Here is a 20,398-nt window from a genome sequence, read left to right on the forward strand (position 1 = left end):
CGCCCACAGAACTGCCGCTCACTGGATGTTTTTTTCTTTTTCGGACCATTCTCTGTAAACCCTAGAGATGGTTGTGCGTGAAAATCCCAGTAGATTAGCAGTTTCTGAAATACTCAGACCAGCCCTTCTGGCACCAACAATCATGCCACGTTCAAAGTCACTCAAATCACCTTTCTTCCCCATACTGATGCTCGGTTTGAACTGCAGGAGATTGTCTTGACCATGTCTACATGCCTAAATGCACTGAGTTGCCGCCATGTGATTGGCTGCTTAGAAATTAAGTGTTAACGAGCAGTTGGACAGGTGTACCTAATAAAGTGGCCGGTGAGTGTATATATATACAGTGTATTTATATAGCATTGGTTTCTCCTCACACAGACATGCGAGTCCTGTTGTTGATGTATTTTTCTCACCTGGTTTTGTCATAACCTCTAAAACACATCCAGCCAAGCCTCCAAAGGGGGAATATAAAAATTAGTTTTGCCTATTAATTCTGCCACCTGTCTGGAAGTGCTGTAGTGCTGTAGTGCTCTACTGCCCCGGAGGCATGAATATTTCCGTGTTTTCTCATCTGCAACGGCACATTATCATGTGTCAGAGAGAATCAGATGATGTGTGCTATATGTCAGCAGCGCCCATGAATTTATTTTCATAAATGAATTGAATTGAGTTCAGTTGAGATGTAAGACAGGGCAAAGCAGCATCAGGGGTCTGAGGATGCTTAAACAGAGAGTTAACAGCTTGTTTACACTACTTGCTGCACTGTGTGTGTTTGTTGTCCATGTTCAGATTGAATACACACACACACAAACATATATATATATATATATATATATATATATATATGTCACTTTTGCTTCAGTGCTCTATGATTATATAATAATGTTTCTATTTATATTACTTCTTGAACTTTTTTGGACACATCTACATTGTCAGTAAATAAAAAACACCAAACTTTCACTGAAAATCGCCTATAACAATGTTGTACTAAATGGCTATAACTTGCTTTGGGATTGTTAAACGTAGAAAAAATTTCATCTGGAAATCTAGAATATCCAAGTTAAACTTTCTAAAGGAAAAAAATCCAAACTTCAGGAGGTTTTGTTTGAGTTGAGTATAAAAAAATTATAATAATAATTTGCTGCCGTTTTTCTTAAATCTGGTAAATTCATCCATTCTAAGACAAAATAAATGTAAAATTTGGAATTTAAATGATTGAAACTTCAAGTTGTCTTGTTTAAAATGATATATGGCACTTGATGCTGACTGCTATAATGGGTTAGAAAAGCAAAGAAAAGAACAGGCGAGTCAGGTTCTCCAAAAATGTTCTAGGTCTTTAAGGGTTAAAGGGACCATGGAAAACAGGATTGTCCTTGCTCTTTTGAAATAAAGAGTTGCATGTGCTCTCTAGATGTACTAAACAACGCAAACCTCCCTCCCCAGTCAGAGATCGGTCATGAAAACTGCACCACGAGTCAAAACAGTTTGGTCTTGACATTAGATCGGGTGACTGGGCATCTTTGCATATCATTGCCTATTCAGTGTTTAGAAACATGGCCTGCCAGTGTAAACTACAACAGTGCATGCGGTTAGCCAATCACAACAGATGTCATTTACATATAAAGTCTAACACACAAAGTCTAAAGTAGAGCACATAAAACACCCTGTTAAAGTCAAGAAAATGCTTGACTTTTCTTGTGTTGTGTTGTTAAAAACAACATTTGGATGTGCTAACATTATAAGTGAACTTTAAGGATTATTATTATCATTATTGGTAACACTTTATTTTAAGGTGATGTAGTTACATGTAACTACATGTACTTACCATAAAAGTAAATTATGCATAATTAACAGTAACTTACCATAAACCAAAACCGGTAACACTTTATTTTACAGTGTCCTTGATACATATGTTATATGTAGTAATAACAGTAAATTAGGCATAATTACATACTACTAACTAACTAACCCTCAACCAAATCCTAATCTAACCCTACAGTAAGTACATGTATTTGCTAAATATTACTTTGTATATATAAATAACACCTTAAAATAAAGTGTAACCCCAAAACCTAACCCTAACCGTAACTCTATAGTAAGTACATGTTGTTCATTAATATTACTCAGTACTAATATAGTAAGTACAATGTAACTACATCATCTTAAAATAAGGTGTAACCTTATTATTTAGTAAATAATATGTATTAGTAACAGTAAAGACAAAAAGTGACAGTAAATTTGTTTAAAAGGGTTACAAATGATTTCTATTTCAAATAAATGTGGTTTATTTCTATTCAACTATTCAAGTATCCTAAAAAAAACATCATGGTTTGCACAAAAATATGCTGCAAAATCAGCTTTGCCATCACAGGAATAAATTTGGTTTAAAGTATAATAAAATAGAGAAGAGTTCTTTTAAATTGTAATAACTTTTAAATGGTAATGAATATAGTGAATAAAAGTAACCACAGGTATTTAACATATAGATTCTCGAACCATTTTTTCTTTTTTTATATCTGAGATATTTAGTACATGCTGTAAAGGTACAACATGCTTAGACAATGACTTGCTTAACAGCCTGTTAGTTAACAGCACGTATTGATTATTCTGTTAAAATCATCAGGAAGTCCGTTTCATTATGTTTTACTTTACATGCCAGCAACTGCCCCTCAGCCTCCCAGCAGACAGAGAGCTCACGAGAGATCGCGGATAACAGGACGAGCAGCATGAAGATGTGTAAGCTCTGCTTGATCTGTTCTTAAAGTAAGACTCTTAGAGGTCAAAGTTTAGACCTATTGCTAATGCAGATAGACTTATGTTTGGACATAGTTTGACTAGTTTGATTTGCCTTTGTTCCGGTTCACTGGGACAGTGGATTTCTTATCGCATGTGGGTTAAAGAGGGATTGCTAGCACTGAATCGAATTTAAATTCTGACTCGGCTAGTCTGCAAGTTTGTGTGTTGGCTAGTACTTCAGATTGAATTATGAGATTATTGCTTATTAGCAGTCATTGTTTTGGTCAGCACGGAATCTCCTTTACTGCCTTTGTGCTCCGAATGTAATCCAGGGATGGATGTGGTCGTAAATTAGATTTGCAGGCTTTTTTGCAGAGTTGAGGGGTTAAGGAGTTTAAGGACGAAATTTTGAGGTATCGGTTGTTGACGGTGTGGTGACTAGCAAAGGAGATGCTTTTCATTGAGTGTGTGAGAGGGGTGAATCTAATGGAGCACAACTCCCCCTAGGGCATTTTCACAGAACTCTCTCTCTCTCTCTCTCTTTCTTAAAATCCATGTCATTTCCATTTTCCTTTGTTACATTTCCTAGTTTAGTCTAAGGGGCAATTGAATGCAGTAAATTGGCAATTTAAAACATCTGCAGCAGAAGTGGAAACACAAGCCAAAGAAACCAGAAGCTTACTACGCTAACCATACTTGCCTTTAAGACTTGCCTTCGCTCATGTCAGGGCTTCACACATAAAAAGTGTTGTAGATTTTTGCTAAGCTGTCAGGTAGCGAGATAGTGTACACTGAAAATATACAGTAACAGTGAGAATGTAGCTATTAAACTTAAAGTTGACATGATGAAACCCTGATCTCAATCGATTTTACTTCCATAGTGTGATGTATCTCAGTGTGAAATTGGATTTTTAAGAAGGAAAAGTGTAGGACTGGATCTTATACAAAGGAATTTGATTCAATTTAAAAGTGTTTTTTAATTACCAGAGCCAGGATGTCGAGGGGAGGGATTTGTGATTAAAATTTGCTCCAATTCTGAAATGATTTTCAAGACAAACTATCTTTTTCCTAGAAACATATATTAAGAAAACTCAAAGGGTCCATTCTGATTTCATGTTGACACTAAAACAGAAAAACGATCAGATTCCTTGGGTCATGATGAATCCATCAATGCATATTTTGCAGAATCGGACCAATCGCCTTTCCACCATTTTGAATTTAGTCATAAATTGCATAGACATATTGGCATAAAATTTGGTAGACATCATAATCACCATGTCCTAAAGGTGCCGGAAAAGTTTTAAGACAGCGCCACCTAGCATTCCAAAGAAATTAAGCTTTTTACCAAAATGCTTATAACCTTTGAAAATGTTGAATGTTCTTGATGTTGATCCGTTCGTTGGTTTATTTCTATTTCAAAGATATCTAATTTGACATTCGATTGCTTTGTTGCGTCATGGAAAGGAAAAAGTTTCCAATTTCAACATCACGTAGCTCTTCATTTCAGCCTGAATTGAAGTATAAAGCAGACCAACATGTGAAGCAGTGCTATTAAACCACCTGGCTGGCAGTGTGCTGGATATTTTTGCTTCTGAGCTTTACCTTCCTTGAAGGAGGATGAAATTAAAACAGCTTTCATTCTGTTCTTTGATATCTTGCCAGCTTGTTCCAACACATTATTATGTCCATCCGTAACGGTAACAGGCGAGGAATGACTCAGCAAGCTGAGCTCCAATGTGCCTAAAGAAATATGCTGTCAAAGGTCTGAGAATAGAGATACACCTCTCACCTCTGGGCCTGGATGTGGGGAGAGGACAGGAAAGATAGTTATTGCATAGTTTAATCACATATTTCTGAGTTCAGATGTGTGTGTGAGAGCGAATAAGGGCATTTAGCATTTTTCAGCAGAGAGTTAAACCAGTGAGAACGTCCCAGGAGACCCAGTCTGGCCCGACAGAATGAACCACTCTTCTTCTCACCACAGACAATTCATCAATAGTGGTCAACTAAATAGTTTTTTCAAAAACTGATGCGAATAAGCTGGCTAAAATAATTCTATTGCTTTATGTTAGCAAAAGACACAAAATTGTTGAAGTCTACTGAACAAGTATTCAAAATCACTCTCACAATATTTGAAAATATAAAATGCATCTCTCCAATTGAGTTGACTGTCACTATATTTTGAATATTTTGTTAATCAGCCTAGCTTGCACAATTATTGGCCGATGGATATAATCTCAAATCAAAATATTTAAAATATTAGTAAAAAAGAAATGTTTAAAATATTTATGAACAGCCACACAGCTGAGGAAAACATATCAACCAACAAGTCAACAAGTCCCACTGAGCACCTAAAGAAAGCTCTGATGGAGCGTTTGATGGATAGAAATGGATGCAAATAGCTAGTTAGTTAAAATTTTCCTAACTTTTCAACCTTACCTTCACAACACTTGCATTTCTCTTTTGCCATCTTGAGCCCTACCATCCCCATTCCCCACTGAAATCAATTGACTTCAGTGTTTCTCACACACCCCTAACTGTGGAAGTTACACCCGATGATGGAGTATGCAAGCAACGCATTAAAAAATCATGAGCAGGGCTGACTGCAGGGGGGCTTCATGCTGCTTTTTTGCCGACTCATCGTTTTAGTTTGGCAGTTCACACGAAGAGACAAAGAGCCATGGCAGAGTAGTGATTTCTATTATTCTTCTCACTGCCTACAGCCTATTGAGATCATAGTGCTGAATCAGAAACACAGCTTTAATGAGAATGACTTACCCTGAAGAGACCCATGCAGATCTCCTCTGGGTTTTTCTCATTAAACCTCTCCACCATGGCTGACTCGGTGCAGGTATACATATATGTCAACATTTCCACTTTATGCTAATTCAGTTCTTTCTGTTTTAAGAATAACATGCAGGTACAATATGCTGTAGAATAGATTAACCATACACTTATTTATAGAAACAGAGAGAGCCGATGGGGAAACATAATTTGCCTGACTCAAACCCAAGCAACTCATGTTAGCATCAAGGCTCAAAAATGTCAAAGCATGTGTGTTAACACAATGAGGCCTCAGGTCCGACAAACAACATACTTTTGTGAAAAAAAGTGTTTGTGGCTTTGCACATTAACATAAAACTATGTTTGTTTGTATCTGAAATGCTGAAAAAAGTGTCAGATTCAAGTTTTCAGTCTAATTAGCATTAGCATTAGAGCTCAATGTATTGAATCTCATGTTCTAACCGTTAGGCCACATGTCTGGTAAACAATGTCGGGTACAACAGTGCTAAAGGCTCCACAGGGTAAAAGGCTCCTTTGATTTTATTATCCTCTAAACCACTAGATGGCACAAAAACTTGCCGCAGCACTTTCCAAAACATCCGCTTTTCAAGATACACATGGATTTTGGTCTGATCATTGATGCGACCGCGGGCAGCAGGGTTAATTTGATCTAATATGTTGTGTTTTTTTGATTGTTGTAGATGTAAGTAGCTAATTAGAATCGCTAAAATTCTTGAATATATTCTGAGACAAAGGTCTTGTTAATTATTTTCAGTTTTGTTCAAGCTAATTAAACCAACAGTTTTTCAATAACAGAAGAATATGTAAAAGTATGGTATTTGGGGTAAAAGGCGCATCTGCTGTCAGGGCTAAAGGCACAATAATTAACTTGATAATCAATATCTGGCTAACTTTTCCATTTGTTGACATAGCATGGTTAGATTCAGATGGTAAATATCATATATTAAGATGGGTGTCCACCTTAGAGATAATTACCATATTTATGGTGAAACCATCATATTTAAAAATATGATATTAATCATATAATTTAATAAAATATGATTTAATGTTACTAAATCTAAATTAAATTATTATGGGATCTCATTCAATGCTTTCAGAATCTTTAAAAAAATTAAATAATTTTGATTAGGTACTTTTATATTAGTATATTGTAATGACGTTGTGGAGGTCTCCTGGCCGCATGCCCTGCTGATCTCCAGGAAGATCAAACCATATATCGCATTATGCATACATCCCGTTGATTCTGTATTATGACGCAGTAGGAACAGTGTTTTGGCACAGCTGGTGTCTCATGGGTTGCAGACAGTCACTCATGCATGTCAGTCAACTTATCACGAGTGCTTTGTTAGCGACCCGTGGCGCATGCATTCTTACCATGACGTGGAAATTGCCAAATGAGCAGAGCCAGACAAAACACACTTAAAACCGCACGTCCATCAATCCCAAGTCTGTGTTTAGCAATACAACTCATTCCCTTCCCTATTCCCTTGGGTTGAAGAGCTTAAATGAGGAAATGTCATAATATTTACAGAAGCAGGATGAATCTGTATGCTGCCATCATTTTAGCAACTGTTGCATATGTGAAGAGTCTGCAGCTATTTGCAGGCCCGGATTGGCTAATCCGGAGCACCGGGAGAATTCCCGGTGGGCCTGTCTGTTTTATTGGCCAGGAGGGCCGGTGTTGTCATGGCACTGGGTTGAATGCTTTATATAGGCTCCAGTCACAGCTTTCTGAGTGTATAATGAACGTTGTGAAATAATTGCCTAATATTAACTCTAATTTGGTGCTGCAATGATTTGCATATCGCGACGATAACCGACTTCATAATCTGAGCTGCTTCAGTATTCAAACACCGCTCGTCGGCAATGGCAAAATGTTTGAGATGGCCGATCAAAGCAAGCGGGATTTATGTTCACAGAAGCGCGAGCCGCGGCCGCGCGCCAATCCCAACGCGACGCTTCACGAGATAAGATGCATGTGGCTAAACTAAACAGCTGTTTTAATTACGAAAGAAGTTTTAAACGACCGAAAGAAATAATCCGTTTGTGAAGACTGTATCAATCAAAACTCAGCTTCGGGAAGGGGAGATTTACAGGTAACCTAAGATAAAGAGACTGAGAGAAGAAGAATGAGAGAAGATGGAGATGAGAAATGAGAGCAGGTAGAGGAATAGCCTTGCATAGGCTACTGTGCCCAGAATGAGAATAACTTTATTACAATGGATTCCTATTTAACACAGACATATATGTTCTTTGCCAATGATGATCATCAGTGTAAAAATAAGCTCAACTTAACCCTTGTGTTATGTTGCGGGTCAATTTGACCCGTTTCGATTTTTAAGTTGTTGGAAATACTGGTTAACCTTTGTTTTTTTTCTTGATATTTTGTGACTTTTTCTCATTTATCATGATGAACATGCATGCAAAGTTTCAACATGCTGATGTGTTTTGACATATACAAACAAAATTACTGTTACGTTCGTGATGTTCGCGGGTCAATTTGACCCTAATAGACAGCCATTCAAAAGCAACTGTACAGACACAAAATAAAAACATTTATTTTCTGTATGTCAGGGCACTTCAACTCCAGTTCTAACGTGCAAGTGCATCTAAAAGTGCTCGAACCCTAACCAAACACACTTGAAAAAGCTAAAATTACAGTGTTCAGAATTATTTGCAAATTACAGATGAAAATCTTTGTCAGACACAGATACTAAAATAAGCTCTCATTTCAATATTCAAGATATCTAAAATACCTAGCTTTTAACCAAAACTTTTAAGTAGGATTTTCAAAGGCAGCTTCACAGAGCCAAAAAATAAATAAAAAACATTTATTTGATGTATGTTTTTGTTATGTTTGGTTTCTCACTTCCCAGTGAGTGAATAATGAAACTAGGAAAATAGGTCTTAGGAAACTAGGGAAAGTTAACTTAGGAAAATGAAAAAATTTCATTATACAGCAATTTTTTTGTTCAGTTACGATGTTCAAAGCATAAAATGTAAAAAAAAAAAGTTAAAAAAAAGTTTAAAAAAAAAATATATGCAAAAAAATCAGTATACTGTTTATTTTCCAATTTTGTCAAAACAAAACTGTTTTAAAAAATGTTTTAAAAACATTTTCATACATCATATTTTCAGATATAATGTTTTTGTAATGTTTGACAAATGTTGATATTAAAAGTTTATGGTTTGTATCTAAATCTTTGTAATTTTTCATAGTGTGATTTTTGAGGAATTGTATTGAATCCAATTAGGGTCAATTTGACCCGGTCCATAAGGGGTGTACACAGAAATTGAACAGAACACAAGGGTTAACAACACAATCACCTATATATATAGGCTAATATATTGCTATTGTTATTGTATAAATTTAGATATTTGTATACCTCGAATGTGTTTATATTTCCCCATATCAGCACTGGGACTTTTCACTGTTTGTATTACTTCACTTGTCTGGGTGGGCATGCCCCCGAACCCCCAGCAAGATCCCTTTTTGGACCTCTGTATTTATAAAACCCTGTATACGGCTATTGCACTGAATAGAAATTTATATATTTTTTTAAATACAATGAATAACAAGGCTGTACAGAACACTGCACTATTGCAGACTTATAGCTATACTGAGGTTTCAATTACATTATTTTAATATAGTCAGACGGGAACTAATGTGGGCCGGTCTAAGGCATGAAACTCCAGGGCTGAAAATGAGTCCCACTCCGGCCCTGGCTATTTGTGATATTCGACAGCAGATTAAGTGTAATGTTATGCTAATGCCGGAACTCCATAAATATCTGTTGGTATAAGAGCGGTGAAGCTGTGAGTTATGCTGCATTGTTTGTATTGCGAGCTCCTCTCACCAGGTGGAAGGAATTGCGCATCTCGTCCTATTCCTGCCTCATGGGACCAAACTAGTCTGCAAATCCCTACGACGCCTGTCTGTAATGCTACTCAAGCCTCCGGCAATGTCCAACAGCCTCAAGTAAATTAGCCAGGATCCCTGTGGCGGAAAGAGCTGTAGGTTCATAGAGTCTGAAATAGTATACTTGATGTGGACTTGCCATTTTTTTGTGTAAATGTATTAATCGGAAAAGTGTGAAAATGACCTATCTGGGGTTTTGGGACTTACTAACCTTCCAAAGTTGTACTGAAGTATTTGTTGTGTTGCTACAGTGTGTCTAGACTGCATGATAAATGCTGAAGCCCATGCCAGTCTTGTAGTGGAACTTGATTTTGTTAAAACTATTTAGTTCTTTAAGGCAAGACACGGCAGGCAAAAACATTGTTTTGTTTTTCACTGGTCAATTTTGAGATTTTGTGCTATTTGTCTCCAATAACATGTCTTCTTTCAGACTTGTGGTGAAAAAAAGTCCAAAATACACATTTAGGTCTTCATTCTACCACACTTTGTCTATTTGCGTTTGTAGATTTCTCCTAAATTCAACAAAAGTTGAATTTCATAGTCATCCCTGTCATCACATATACCATTGGAAAGCTCTCTCTCCTGTACAATGTTGTGGGATCCAAATATGGTAATTTCCTTTTTTATCAGTAACCAATCGTGAAAGTACAATGGGGCATTTAATTCTAAAAGCGAAATCTCATTGGCTGATGTCAATTCTTTAAAGGCCGTTTTCTCAAAATGTGTTTTTTCTCATACTCTGAGCCAGAAATCTCCACTTCAGCAGCACTTACACACACCAAACTCTCCAGTTGTATTCCTATCCATATTCTTAAGGTTTTTACAGAGGGGTTTGTTCATATATCATTCAGATTTTGATTAATACAACATTTTATACCTAAAAACGGGGCGAAAATAGATTTTTTATGGCTGCTGACAATGAGTGATAAAAAGATATCCAAAATCCCCTATGTAAAAACCTTTGACTCTAATATGTCAACAAAATTAAACAAGAATTTTGAATCTGGCTTTATCTAATGTTCAGATTTCTCTTCTGGAAATACATGCAAATTAGCGCATATTTAATGAGATAATACCTAATTTGCACATTTACACATAAACATTCTAAAAACTTGTACTACAAAAGATATTTGTCTTAAAGTCAGTAATCAACTGGGAAAGTGTAATGCTGATATCTATTAGTTAATTTTTTTTTTCCCATTCACCTGGGCTGTCTCCCCTTTTAAAAAAAAATAGCACGAAATGGAATTCACAACACATGTTGCTCCTGAAATGTAATCTATTCCGAAGTGAAGCATTTAGTGAGAAATAGTGAAAGTGTGGAATTTTATCCATCACATTTCCAGCTGAAATGACCACCAGTGGCACCACCAGTAAATGCCAACAATTTTTATTCCTTTTTAAACAAATTATAATTACAGGGGAATCATTTAATTTAACTTATAATAAACCATTGTCAGATTCACATTCATCTGTTTCAGATAAAAACGGACTTTTAAGTGCCACTCACTGGACAAAAAAAAAAGTGACACAAAACATGCAAGGACGAACATAATATTGTTTTGCAGGCACGTTTTTCATTGAGACTGGGTTGCAATAAAACCTGGAACTTTTTTAACGAAAGACAATAATGTCCTAAATGTGGAATTGTCCACCAGTCCATTGCATGATTTCACAGACATGCCGTGTTTGTATCTTTCTCTACAGTGCTGTTGAGTTTGCTCTCGACTGGGGCTCAGACCGAGATGAAGAGGGTTGTCGGGGACAACGCCACATTGCCTTGCTATCACCAGTTCTGGCAGTCGAATGGACAAACACTGGACATCGAGTGGCTCCTGCAGAAACCTAACATCAAACAGCGTGTGGTAAAAAATATTTTGCTTTTTATCCTCCCTCTCTCTCTCTCTCTCTCTCTCTCTCTCTCTCTCTCTCTCGGGATACAAGTTTTGTTTTTGCATTATACTTCTCATCCCTTTTGTCTGTCATCCGGGTCTCCAGTCACTTGGTCTAAACATGTTATATTTGGATACTAACTGTTTAAAAAACCTGAGGTGATTTTAGCCTTACAGATACTAGCCAGAAAAATTATTTTGTATTCAGAAAGGTCAGTGCTTATGTCCCTACACAAATCCCAGCCGAGTTACCTGCTATGTAGTTTGGTCAGGGAGTTGTAATGCTCAAATGGCCCAAACATTGTTTTCATAATCTTTTTTTTTGACAACAAGTTGTAGGGCTAATATTTTACAAACCTTATTTTAATTATTTGCTTTTCAGACCTTTTTTTTCACTCCTGTGTTGATAATGTCTTTTTGCTGTATTAGCAAAATACACACATAAAGTGTGTATACAGCCCTATTGTTTTCTGAAGGCAAAATATCTGAACAAAATATTATTAACTATGCTTAAGTTAATGTATGCTTTTTCCTGTGAGCTTTTTTTTTCTACGGATTTGTTGTTGTAGCTTGCCTTTTTTTTGTCAGATAAATACCTTAACCAAGTTAAGTGTTTTGTTCTTCCCTCATATTTAAAATATTTAAAAAATATAACATATTTAATATTATATTATATATATGTATATATTATTATGTATATATATAATGGCCACTACTGTGTGTGTGTTTGTATATATAATCCAAATCAGGCCAGCTGACAGTCTTGCCTGGGCCCGGGACAAGATAATCTTAGATGGGATCCCCCCCCCCCCCCCCCCCCATGATTTTTTTTTTTTTTTTATAGAACACCATATACTTTTACCCAAAATGAATAATAAAAACACGTTTAAATGGGTACATTTTCAATAAATGTCTTCATTTTCTTTTCTGACATAGCCTACTGCAGTTCTTGTTAAAACACACTAGACATGCATAATCTGTGCATTTTGGGCACTTTTTGTGTGAAATCATATTTATTTTTTGTCCATCAAAAGTGTGCTTTCACTTTTAAGCATGAGCAGCACAGCAAAAATAGACTCGGATCTGACCCATTATCTGTTCACCGATGATGACAGTGATGCATTTCAGCCGGCTTTTTATTTCTCATCTCCATAAATAGTAGTAAAGCTAATCCAAGGGCTAGAAATCAATGAATTCTTTGCTAATACTTCCTCGTCATCATGGAGAGCGCAGTTCGCACCGCTTTCTCCTTTCCACAAGCGTTTGCTCTCCCGTGGCGTCTGTCGTTGCTATGCAACAATGAACTTAGGCGCGCCTGTAAAAACGAGCGCGCCGCGTCGCTATTATGAGCTAATATCCAAAATATTTCCATATGTGGCTCTTTCCTCCTTTCTTATCAACAAGTGGATTTACAGCATACAGCCACCACAGCAGCAGCACCGCCGGTCGCCATGTCTCAGCGCTTTTATGAAGAGGACGCAACTGCACGCGCTTTGGGCATGCACGCGCATCCCGGGTTTGAGAAAACCTGGTACCGTGGCGTGACGTTTAAAAATAAATTTGTACCGACTTGGTACCGAAGTGCCGGGTCTTTGACAACACTCATAAACGTTGGCTGCGCTGTTTCTTACCTTGGTCAACGTTGACTTTACTAACGTTAGTTCCAGCTTCACCGTCACCACCTTTTTAAAAATATTTTTTTAATGCATCTCGAAGGCCTCTATTTTCTTCTTCTCGTTTCTTTTCTGAGCACCGGACTTGTGCTGACATTTTGAGCGTAACGTTAGCCTACTGAACTTCAAATCAAATGACAACATCATATTTCGATCAGTGGCCAAACCATTTTTGTTTGTTGGGGGGGGGGGCTCTTGACCACTATTTCAAGGACAATTAGGAAGAAAACGAATAAAAAGCTTTTATGTAACTCAAATATTAGATATTTTTTCAACAAATATGCCTATTTTTTTTTTTTTTTTTTTTACAATTATTCCATAATTTAATGAGGGCCCAGTTCTGGGCCCCCCTACCTACCCTGGGCCCGGGACAACATACCCGTTTGTCCCCCCCTGTCGGCGGGCCTGATCCAAATAATAATTGTTTTATTAATAATAGTTAATAATTTGTGTGTTATTTTGGTTACCATCATATTTCCTTTTAAAGTAAACCATAAATACCATAAATAATAAAAAAAAGTTTTCATAATGATGTCTTAACTCTTTTGGGACAAGTGAAAGTCTCCCCTTAATTTTATATTTTGTGTTTGTCAGTAGTGGACAGACATATAATCTCAACCTCGTAAAATATACCGTCTAGCAATCTCTCAGATCACCATAGCAACCACACAAATAACCCAAGCAACTGCTAGTTTTGACTGTCATCTCTCTCACAGTTTCGTCACAGTTTCAGAGTCTGAGTCTGTCACAGGCTAAATTTCTCTTTGAAATGCACACCCGTCTGGTCCGCATGTATCAGTACACCTAACAGACGCTTCACCCATCTCTCTTTCTCCCTCGCTCTCGCATAAACACATTCAGATAAGAGCTCGTCTTATCTGCCTGAAGTGGGAATCTTTCACTGTGAAACTAACATTGTTTGAACACAGCTTCAAGTTTAGATATCTTTCATGTAGCAGCGCACACTAATTCATCAGGGGGACGTCAAAAGGCGATATACTTTCAGATAAATTGAATTATCTGATTGTGATAAGGCTTTTTATTCCCCCATGCACATGACAGACAGCGATCTTCCTTTGTTTGAAAGTCAGCACAGATCTGTTCATATAATCAGTTGAGATTTCATTTCTGAAGAAAGAAAGGCCTATAAAGAAACTCGCATCACAGTCTTTGAAACCTCTGGGACGGCTGGCTCATCGCATGTAATATTTAATGGAAAGACAACAGTTGAGACGTCATTAATTAAAATCAAATGTCTGAAAATGTGATTAGGAATAAAACTGAGCCTCTGGCATAATAAATAAGTCATTCTTTTGTTTTACTGTAAGGCTTGTGTTACTAGAAGCGTTCAGCTTGTCAACATTTAGCCACAACTTGTTTAGCAATGTGTTGTATAGGCTCTAAGGAGATGTGTTCACACACAAGAATACTGATATAGCCAGTGGTTTTGCATGTTTAGCATGGCCCAGTTTGCCCCTGCGTTCATTTTGAACGAACCTTTAATATGACTTGGGACTACAGAGTTGTCTCAGAGAGTGATTCGTTTGTTGACCGCGCATGCGCAACATCCAATGGGTTCTGTACCGGAAACTGAAGAGAATATGGAAAAAAAAAGTTTTTGCTCTGTTTTTCTGAATTAACGAGTTAATTATCTCAGAATTACGAGATAATTTGTCATGGAAAAAAGTTTTTGCTCTGTTTTTCTGAATTAACGAGTTAATTATCTCAGAATTACGAGATAATTTGTCATGGAAAAAAGTTTTTGCTCTGTTTTTCTGAATTAACGAGTTAATTATCTCAGAATGATGAGATAATTTTTCATGGAAAAAAGATTTTGCTCTGTTTTTCTGAATTAATGACTTAATTATCTCAAAATTATGAGTGAAAAATATGTTTTTCAAGAAAAATGTATCTCATAATTTTGAGATATTAACTCGTTAATTCAGAAAAACAGAGCAAAAACTTTTTTTCCATGAAAAATTATCTCGTAATTCTGAGATAATTAACTCGTTAATTCAGAAAAACAGAGTAGATTTTTTTTCCTCAAGTGAATGCAATACGCTTCCGTAGTTTTCTATGTGAATATATTTTAAAATGTAATTTAATTCCTGTGATCAAAGCCGAATTACTGCATCATTACTCCAGTCTTCAGTGTCACATGATCCTTCAGAAATCATTATAATATGCTGATTTTTGTGGAAACCATCAGTGACACTATTTTTCAGGATTCTTTGATGATTAGAAAGTTCAAAAGTACAGCATGTATTTGATCTATTGCAGCAATATAAAAGTCTTTACACTCACATTTGGTCAAGAAATAATCTTACTGACACCAAACTGCTGTATGGTTCTGTGTGAACCGCAGATATTTTGTTATGCTAGAGGTTGCTGTTGTAGCTGATTGTTTTAGGCCTTGTCCACATGGACAAGGGTATTTTTATAACCGTGACTTTTTTTACACGGTTCGGCCGTTCGTCCACACGGAAACGCAGTATCAGGTCACTGAAACCGAACATTTTTGAAAACCCCTGCCAGGGTGAGGATTTTCAGAAACGCCGGTTACAGTATTGTCGTGTAGACAGTAAAACCGGGGTTTTTGCCTTGCGATGTCAGATTGCGCGCCGTTATCTGCCTACCGGAACCTGTAATCACTTTTTATTAGGCTTCTGATTGGCCAACATGGCTTTACAGTTAGGGTTATATATCGCCACCTGCTGGTGTGGCATGCTCTTGACAGCGTGTTTTTGCGTTTTCATGTGGACGGGATTTTTTTTAAACGCAGGAGGAAAAACTCCGGTTATAAAAATAGCCGTGTCCGTGTGGACAAGGCCTAAGAGGGCTCTTGAAATTCTGAAACAGACAGATTGTTCCTTGCTGCTGAAAAAAAGAAGAAGATCTGCTTAAACCAGCCTAATCTCATTTGCTAGTCTTAGGTGGTTTAAGCTGGTCTCCCAGCTTGACCAACTGAAAAGTATGCAAAAACCCTTTGAAACCTGCTAACAGACCAGACAGAGTGAACGTTTTGACCAGCAAACCTGCAATACTTGCCTTTGACTTTGCATGTTCATGTGTAGTATATGTCGCACATCCATCAGCTGTTACTGAGATGAACGGAAATACAAACAAAGCTCTCTCCAGCTATATTACACCTATACTTGGCTAATGCAAACAACCTCTTTCTTTGAAGTGAAGCCATAACCTGTGACTCAGATGTTACTCTTGTTAGAGAAGATTATTCTGGCGTCAATTGTAATCTAAATAAATAAGTATGACAAAGAGTATCGTGTCATGACTGTCAGTGATACTGGATGCACACAATAAGAATCACAGATGTTTTGGCCAGAAATGCAAATGAGTTTGTGTGTGTGTGTGTGTGTGTGTGTGTGTGTGTGTGTGTGTGTGTGTGTGTGTGTGTGTGTGTGTGTGTGTGTGTGTGTGTGTGTGTGTGTGTGTGCGTGCGCGTGCGTGTGCGTGTGCGTGTGTGCGTGCGTGCGTGCGTGCGTGCGTGTGTGCGTGCGTGCGTGCGTGCGTGCGTGTGTGTGTGTGTGTGTGTGTGCGTGCGTGTGTGTGTGTGTGAAACGAGCAGTCATCACCGACAGCTTTGGCAGGTGAACCCAACTGCAGGTCTGCTGATGTGTCGTGGCATCAGCGTTTAGTTCTTAACCCCAGGCATTCAGGCGGCTGTCACAGTCAGACTGTGTGTGAATGTGTGTGTTGGCAGCTGTGTTTGTGTGTGACAGCCATTTAGCATCTTTTCCAAGGGCAGTCAGCACAGGTAGAGGTTCTTTAAATCAGAAAAACCCTTTTGTCTTTTGCACAGTAGTACAGTTGTCGGGAAGTAACCATCAGAAGAAAAATAAAGATTTGTACATTTTCTGAAGAAAATGAAAGTGCTTTCTAATGCAAAGTTCCCCGCTACAATGCTAGAGTGTTGCAGGCAGTGGTCAGGACGTTGCTATGAGTTTTTGATGGGTCTTGAGTGTTTTCAGAATTTCACTCTTTGACTGTTAATGTATTCTGGGTGGTTTGGTTGTTTTTTAGGTATAGTTGCAACTTGCAAGCATTTATGTGTTATTCTGAGGTGTGGCTGTATTTTTATGAGGTGTTTTAGGATGTTGCTATGTGGCTACTAGAGTTGTAAGGGCACTAGTTGGCATTTGTTTCTGAGTGTTTTTAGCATTTTACTATGTGGCTACAGGGTTGCTAGCAGTAGTTGATAAGACCATATATGTATATATATATATATATATACACTCACCGGCCACTTTATTAGGTACACCTGTCCAACTGCTCGTTAACACTTAATTTCTAAGCAGCCAATCACATGGCGGCAACTCAGTGCATTTAGGCATGTAGACATGGTCAAGACAATCTCCTGCAGTTCAAACCGAGCATCAGTATGGGGAAGAAAGTTGATTTGAGTGACTTTGAACGTGGCATGATTGTTGGTGCCAGAAGGGCTGGTCTGAGTATTTCAGAAACTGCTAATCTACTGGGATTTTCGCGCACAACCATCTCTAGGGTTTACAGAGAATGGTCCGAAAAAGAAAAAACATCCAGTGAGCGGCAGTTCTGTGGGCGGAAATGCCTTGTTGATGCCAGAGGTCAGAGGAGAATGGCCAGACTGGTTCGAGCTGATAGAAGGGCAACAGTGACTGAAATAACCACTCGTTACAACCGAGGTATGCAGCAAAGCATTTGTGAAGCCACAACACGCACAACCTTGAGGCGGATGGGCTACAACAGCAGAAGACTCCACCGGGTACCACTCATCTCCACTACAAATAGGAAAAAGAGGCTACAATTTGCAAGAGCTCACCAAAATTGAACAGTTGAAGACTGGAAAAATGTTGCCTGGTCTGATGAGTCTCGATTTCTGTTGAGACATTCAGATGTTAGAGTCAGAATTTGGCGTAAACAGAATGAGAACATGGAACCATCATGCCTTGTTACCACTGTGCAGGCTGGTGGTGGTGGTGTAATGGTGTGGGGGATGTTTTCCTGGCACACTTTAGGCCCCTTAGTGCCAATTGGGCATCGTTTAAATGCCACGGCCTACCTGAGCATTGTTTCTGACCATGTCCATCCCTTTATGGCCACCATGTACCCATCCTCTGATGGCTACTTCCACCATGTCACAAAGCTCTAATCATTTCAAATTGGTTTCTTGAACATGACAATGAGTTCACTGTACTAAAATGGCCTCCACAGTCACCAGATCTCAACCCAATAGAGCATCTTTGGGATGATGTGGAACGGGAGATTCGCATCATGGATGTGCAGCCGACAAATCTGCGGCAACTGTGTGATGCCATCATGTCAATATGGACCAAACTCCCTGAGGAATGCTTCCAGCACCTTGTTGAATCTATGCCACGAAGAATTGAGGCAGTTCTGAAGGCAAAAGGGGGTCCAACCCGTTACTAGCATGGGGTACCTAATAAAGTGGCCGGTGAGTGTATATGTCCACAGGCGCCTCATTAGCGGCCGTTCAATGGGCCGCTATACGTAAGTCATCCGAGCCCGTTCTCATCCCAAGGCGTAATATACTGACTCTTTTGCCAAAGCGTCTATATCCAACGCACATGGCACCCTTTAGCGTCAAATGAGACGCAGATATATGGCGCCTCCTAGTGGTCTAACCCTAACACTACCCCAGACCTAAACCTACCCAAAACCAAAGCGTGTTATATTGACGCTAAAGGGTGCCATATGCGTTGGATATAGACGCTTTGGCAAAAGAGTCAAAATATTACGCTTTGGGATGAGAATGCGTTGGTCATCCGCCATATTGGAAAGGTCAAAGCTGGTCCGTGAACATTCGAGAGCAAGTTGACTGAGTGTCTGCAACTGCATTTAGATGCATGTACTGTATATCTATATTTGAAATAGACTTCAGCAGAGAATTTTTTTCTAAACTAACACAATACAACAAGACAAAGGTGTCAGCTAACACGACATTAAAAAGTTACCATAGTAAAAGTAAAAACATTAAAAGTACCATGATAAAAACATGCAATATTGAGTTAATATAACACAAACCAACATATTCTCCCCATGTGAAAGATTATCTTATTCCTTTGGGAATTTAAATCTTGGTGGTTTCACAACCAGAAGCTGCTCAATGTTGTGGCATCATTCTTACAGTGAGTGACAACACACTGACGGTGTGTGCGTCAACGTGTTTTGAGCGGTTGAATATGGCATCTACACATACATATCTATTGGTTTAGGTGACTGGCAAGGCATTGCAATGCATTTCTGAGGTGTTTTGAATGTTTTCAATGCTTTGCTATGTGGCTATCCAGTATTCTGGATGGTTGCTAGATCATTTGCTTGTTTTGGTTAGTTGTGAGGGCATTTCTGTTTGCTTTTAGCATGTAGCTACTAGATTTGCTAGGTCATCGCTAGGTTGATTTAGGTGGCTGCCAATGTATCTGGTTGGTTTCTAGGTGGTTGCTTACTGGCCCAAATTAAAAGAGCTCAACTCAAAAAGTAACAGGAAGTAATGCAGGACTAATGAGTAGTACAACATTAACACTTCAGCTACTACTACCGGTATTAACTAATATGGAAACAAGGTTAACTAATCAATAATATCACTAAGAGAGTTCATTTTTAGTTAATCAATAATTACTTAATGATATTGGCTAGTGCTGTGTTGAAAAAATCGATTCACCAATTCTGAATCGATTTTCATATTAATTTCTAAAGATCGATCCGTAACTCAGAGGATCGATTTTAATAGGTTTACATTTTCCCCGTGAACTTTAACTTGCCGCGACTGGGAGATCCCTGTATGCGCATTGAAAGGCTTTCACTCAGCGCGCACATTGTTACGACAACGGGCTTTGAGTGAGTCATTAAACCGTTCATTCAACGAACACGTTCAAAAAAGCTGATTCATTAAAAGAGATGTAATGAAACAAGGTGTTAATTATTTTTTAACTTTGAGTTCCACTTTTCAAGGCTCAGCTGAGCAGCAATGCGTCGCATGGGTAACGCTGAAGCTGATGCTTTACTTATTAGAGACCAATATGGCATTGATTCAATGCGTGACTCGCTGATTTTATTTCCCCGCGGCTTCCTCGCGCAGTGGGATGCTGACCAGCGCTGCTGCTGACGCGCATTTATGGTAAATACCCGTGACGTGAACGTTAAAAGGATGATACGACAAATATTTCGCTTTCCTTTGACACGGCAACCTTTTTCACAAATACATATATGACTTCAAAGACAGACGCAGGTAATCGCACGCGCTCTGCCGATCTCTCTCATTCACTGTCTGTGCGAAGCCTCTGTAGGCTACACATCACCACGATAAACAGTCTTGTTTGTTATCATTATGAACTTGTTTAACATTCAATACACAT

General features: G+C 38.2%; 1 protein-coding gene across 1 annotated transcript in view; it reads left to right on the plus strand.

The window, feature by feature from the left end:
* clmpb (CXADR like membrane protein b) overlaps positions 1–20,398 on the plus strand; it is a 111,846-nt gene that overhangs the window by 75,550 nt on the left and 15,898 nt on the right. Inside the window, exon 2 of the mRNA XM_056234228.1 lies at positions 11,168–11,325. Coding sequence (XP_056090203.1) covers positions 11,168–11,325 — 158 coding nt within the window. The remainder of the gene's footprint in view (positions 1–11,167; positions 11,326–20,398) is intronic.

Source organism: Rhinichthys klamathensis, unplaced genomic scaffold (assembly GCF_029890125.1).
Source record: "Rhinichthys klamathensis goyatoka isolate OS25496 unplaced genomic scaffold, OSU_Roscu_1.1 h1tg000391l_1, whole genome shotgun sequence".
NCBI classification, from domain to species: domain Eukaryota; kingdom Metazoa; phylum Chordata; class Actinopteri; order Cypriniformes; family Leuciscidae; genus Rhinichthys; species Rhinichthys klamathensis.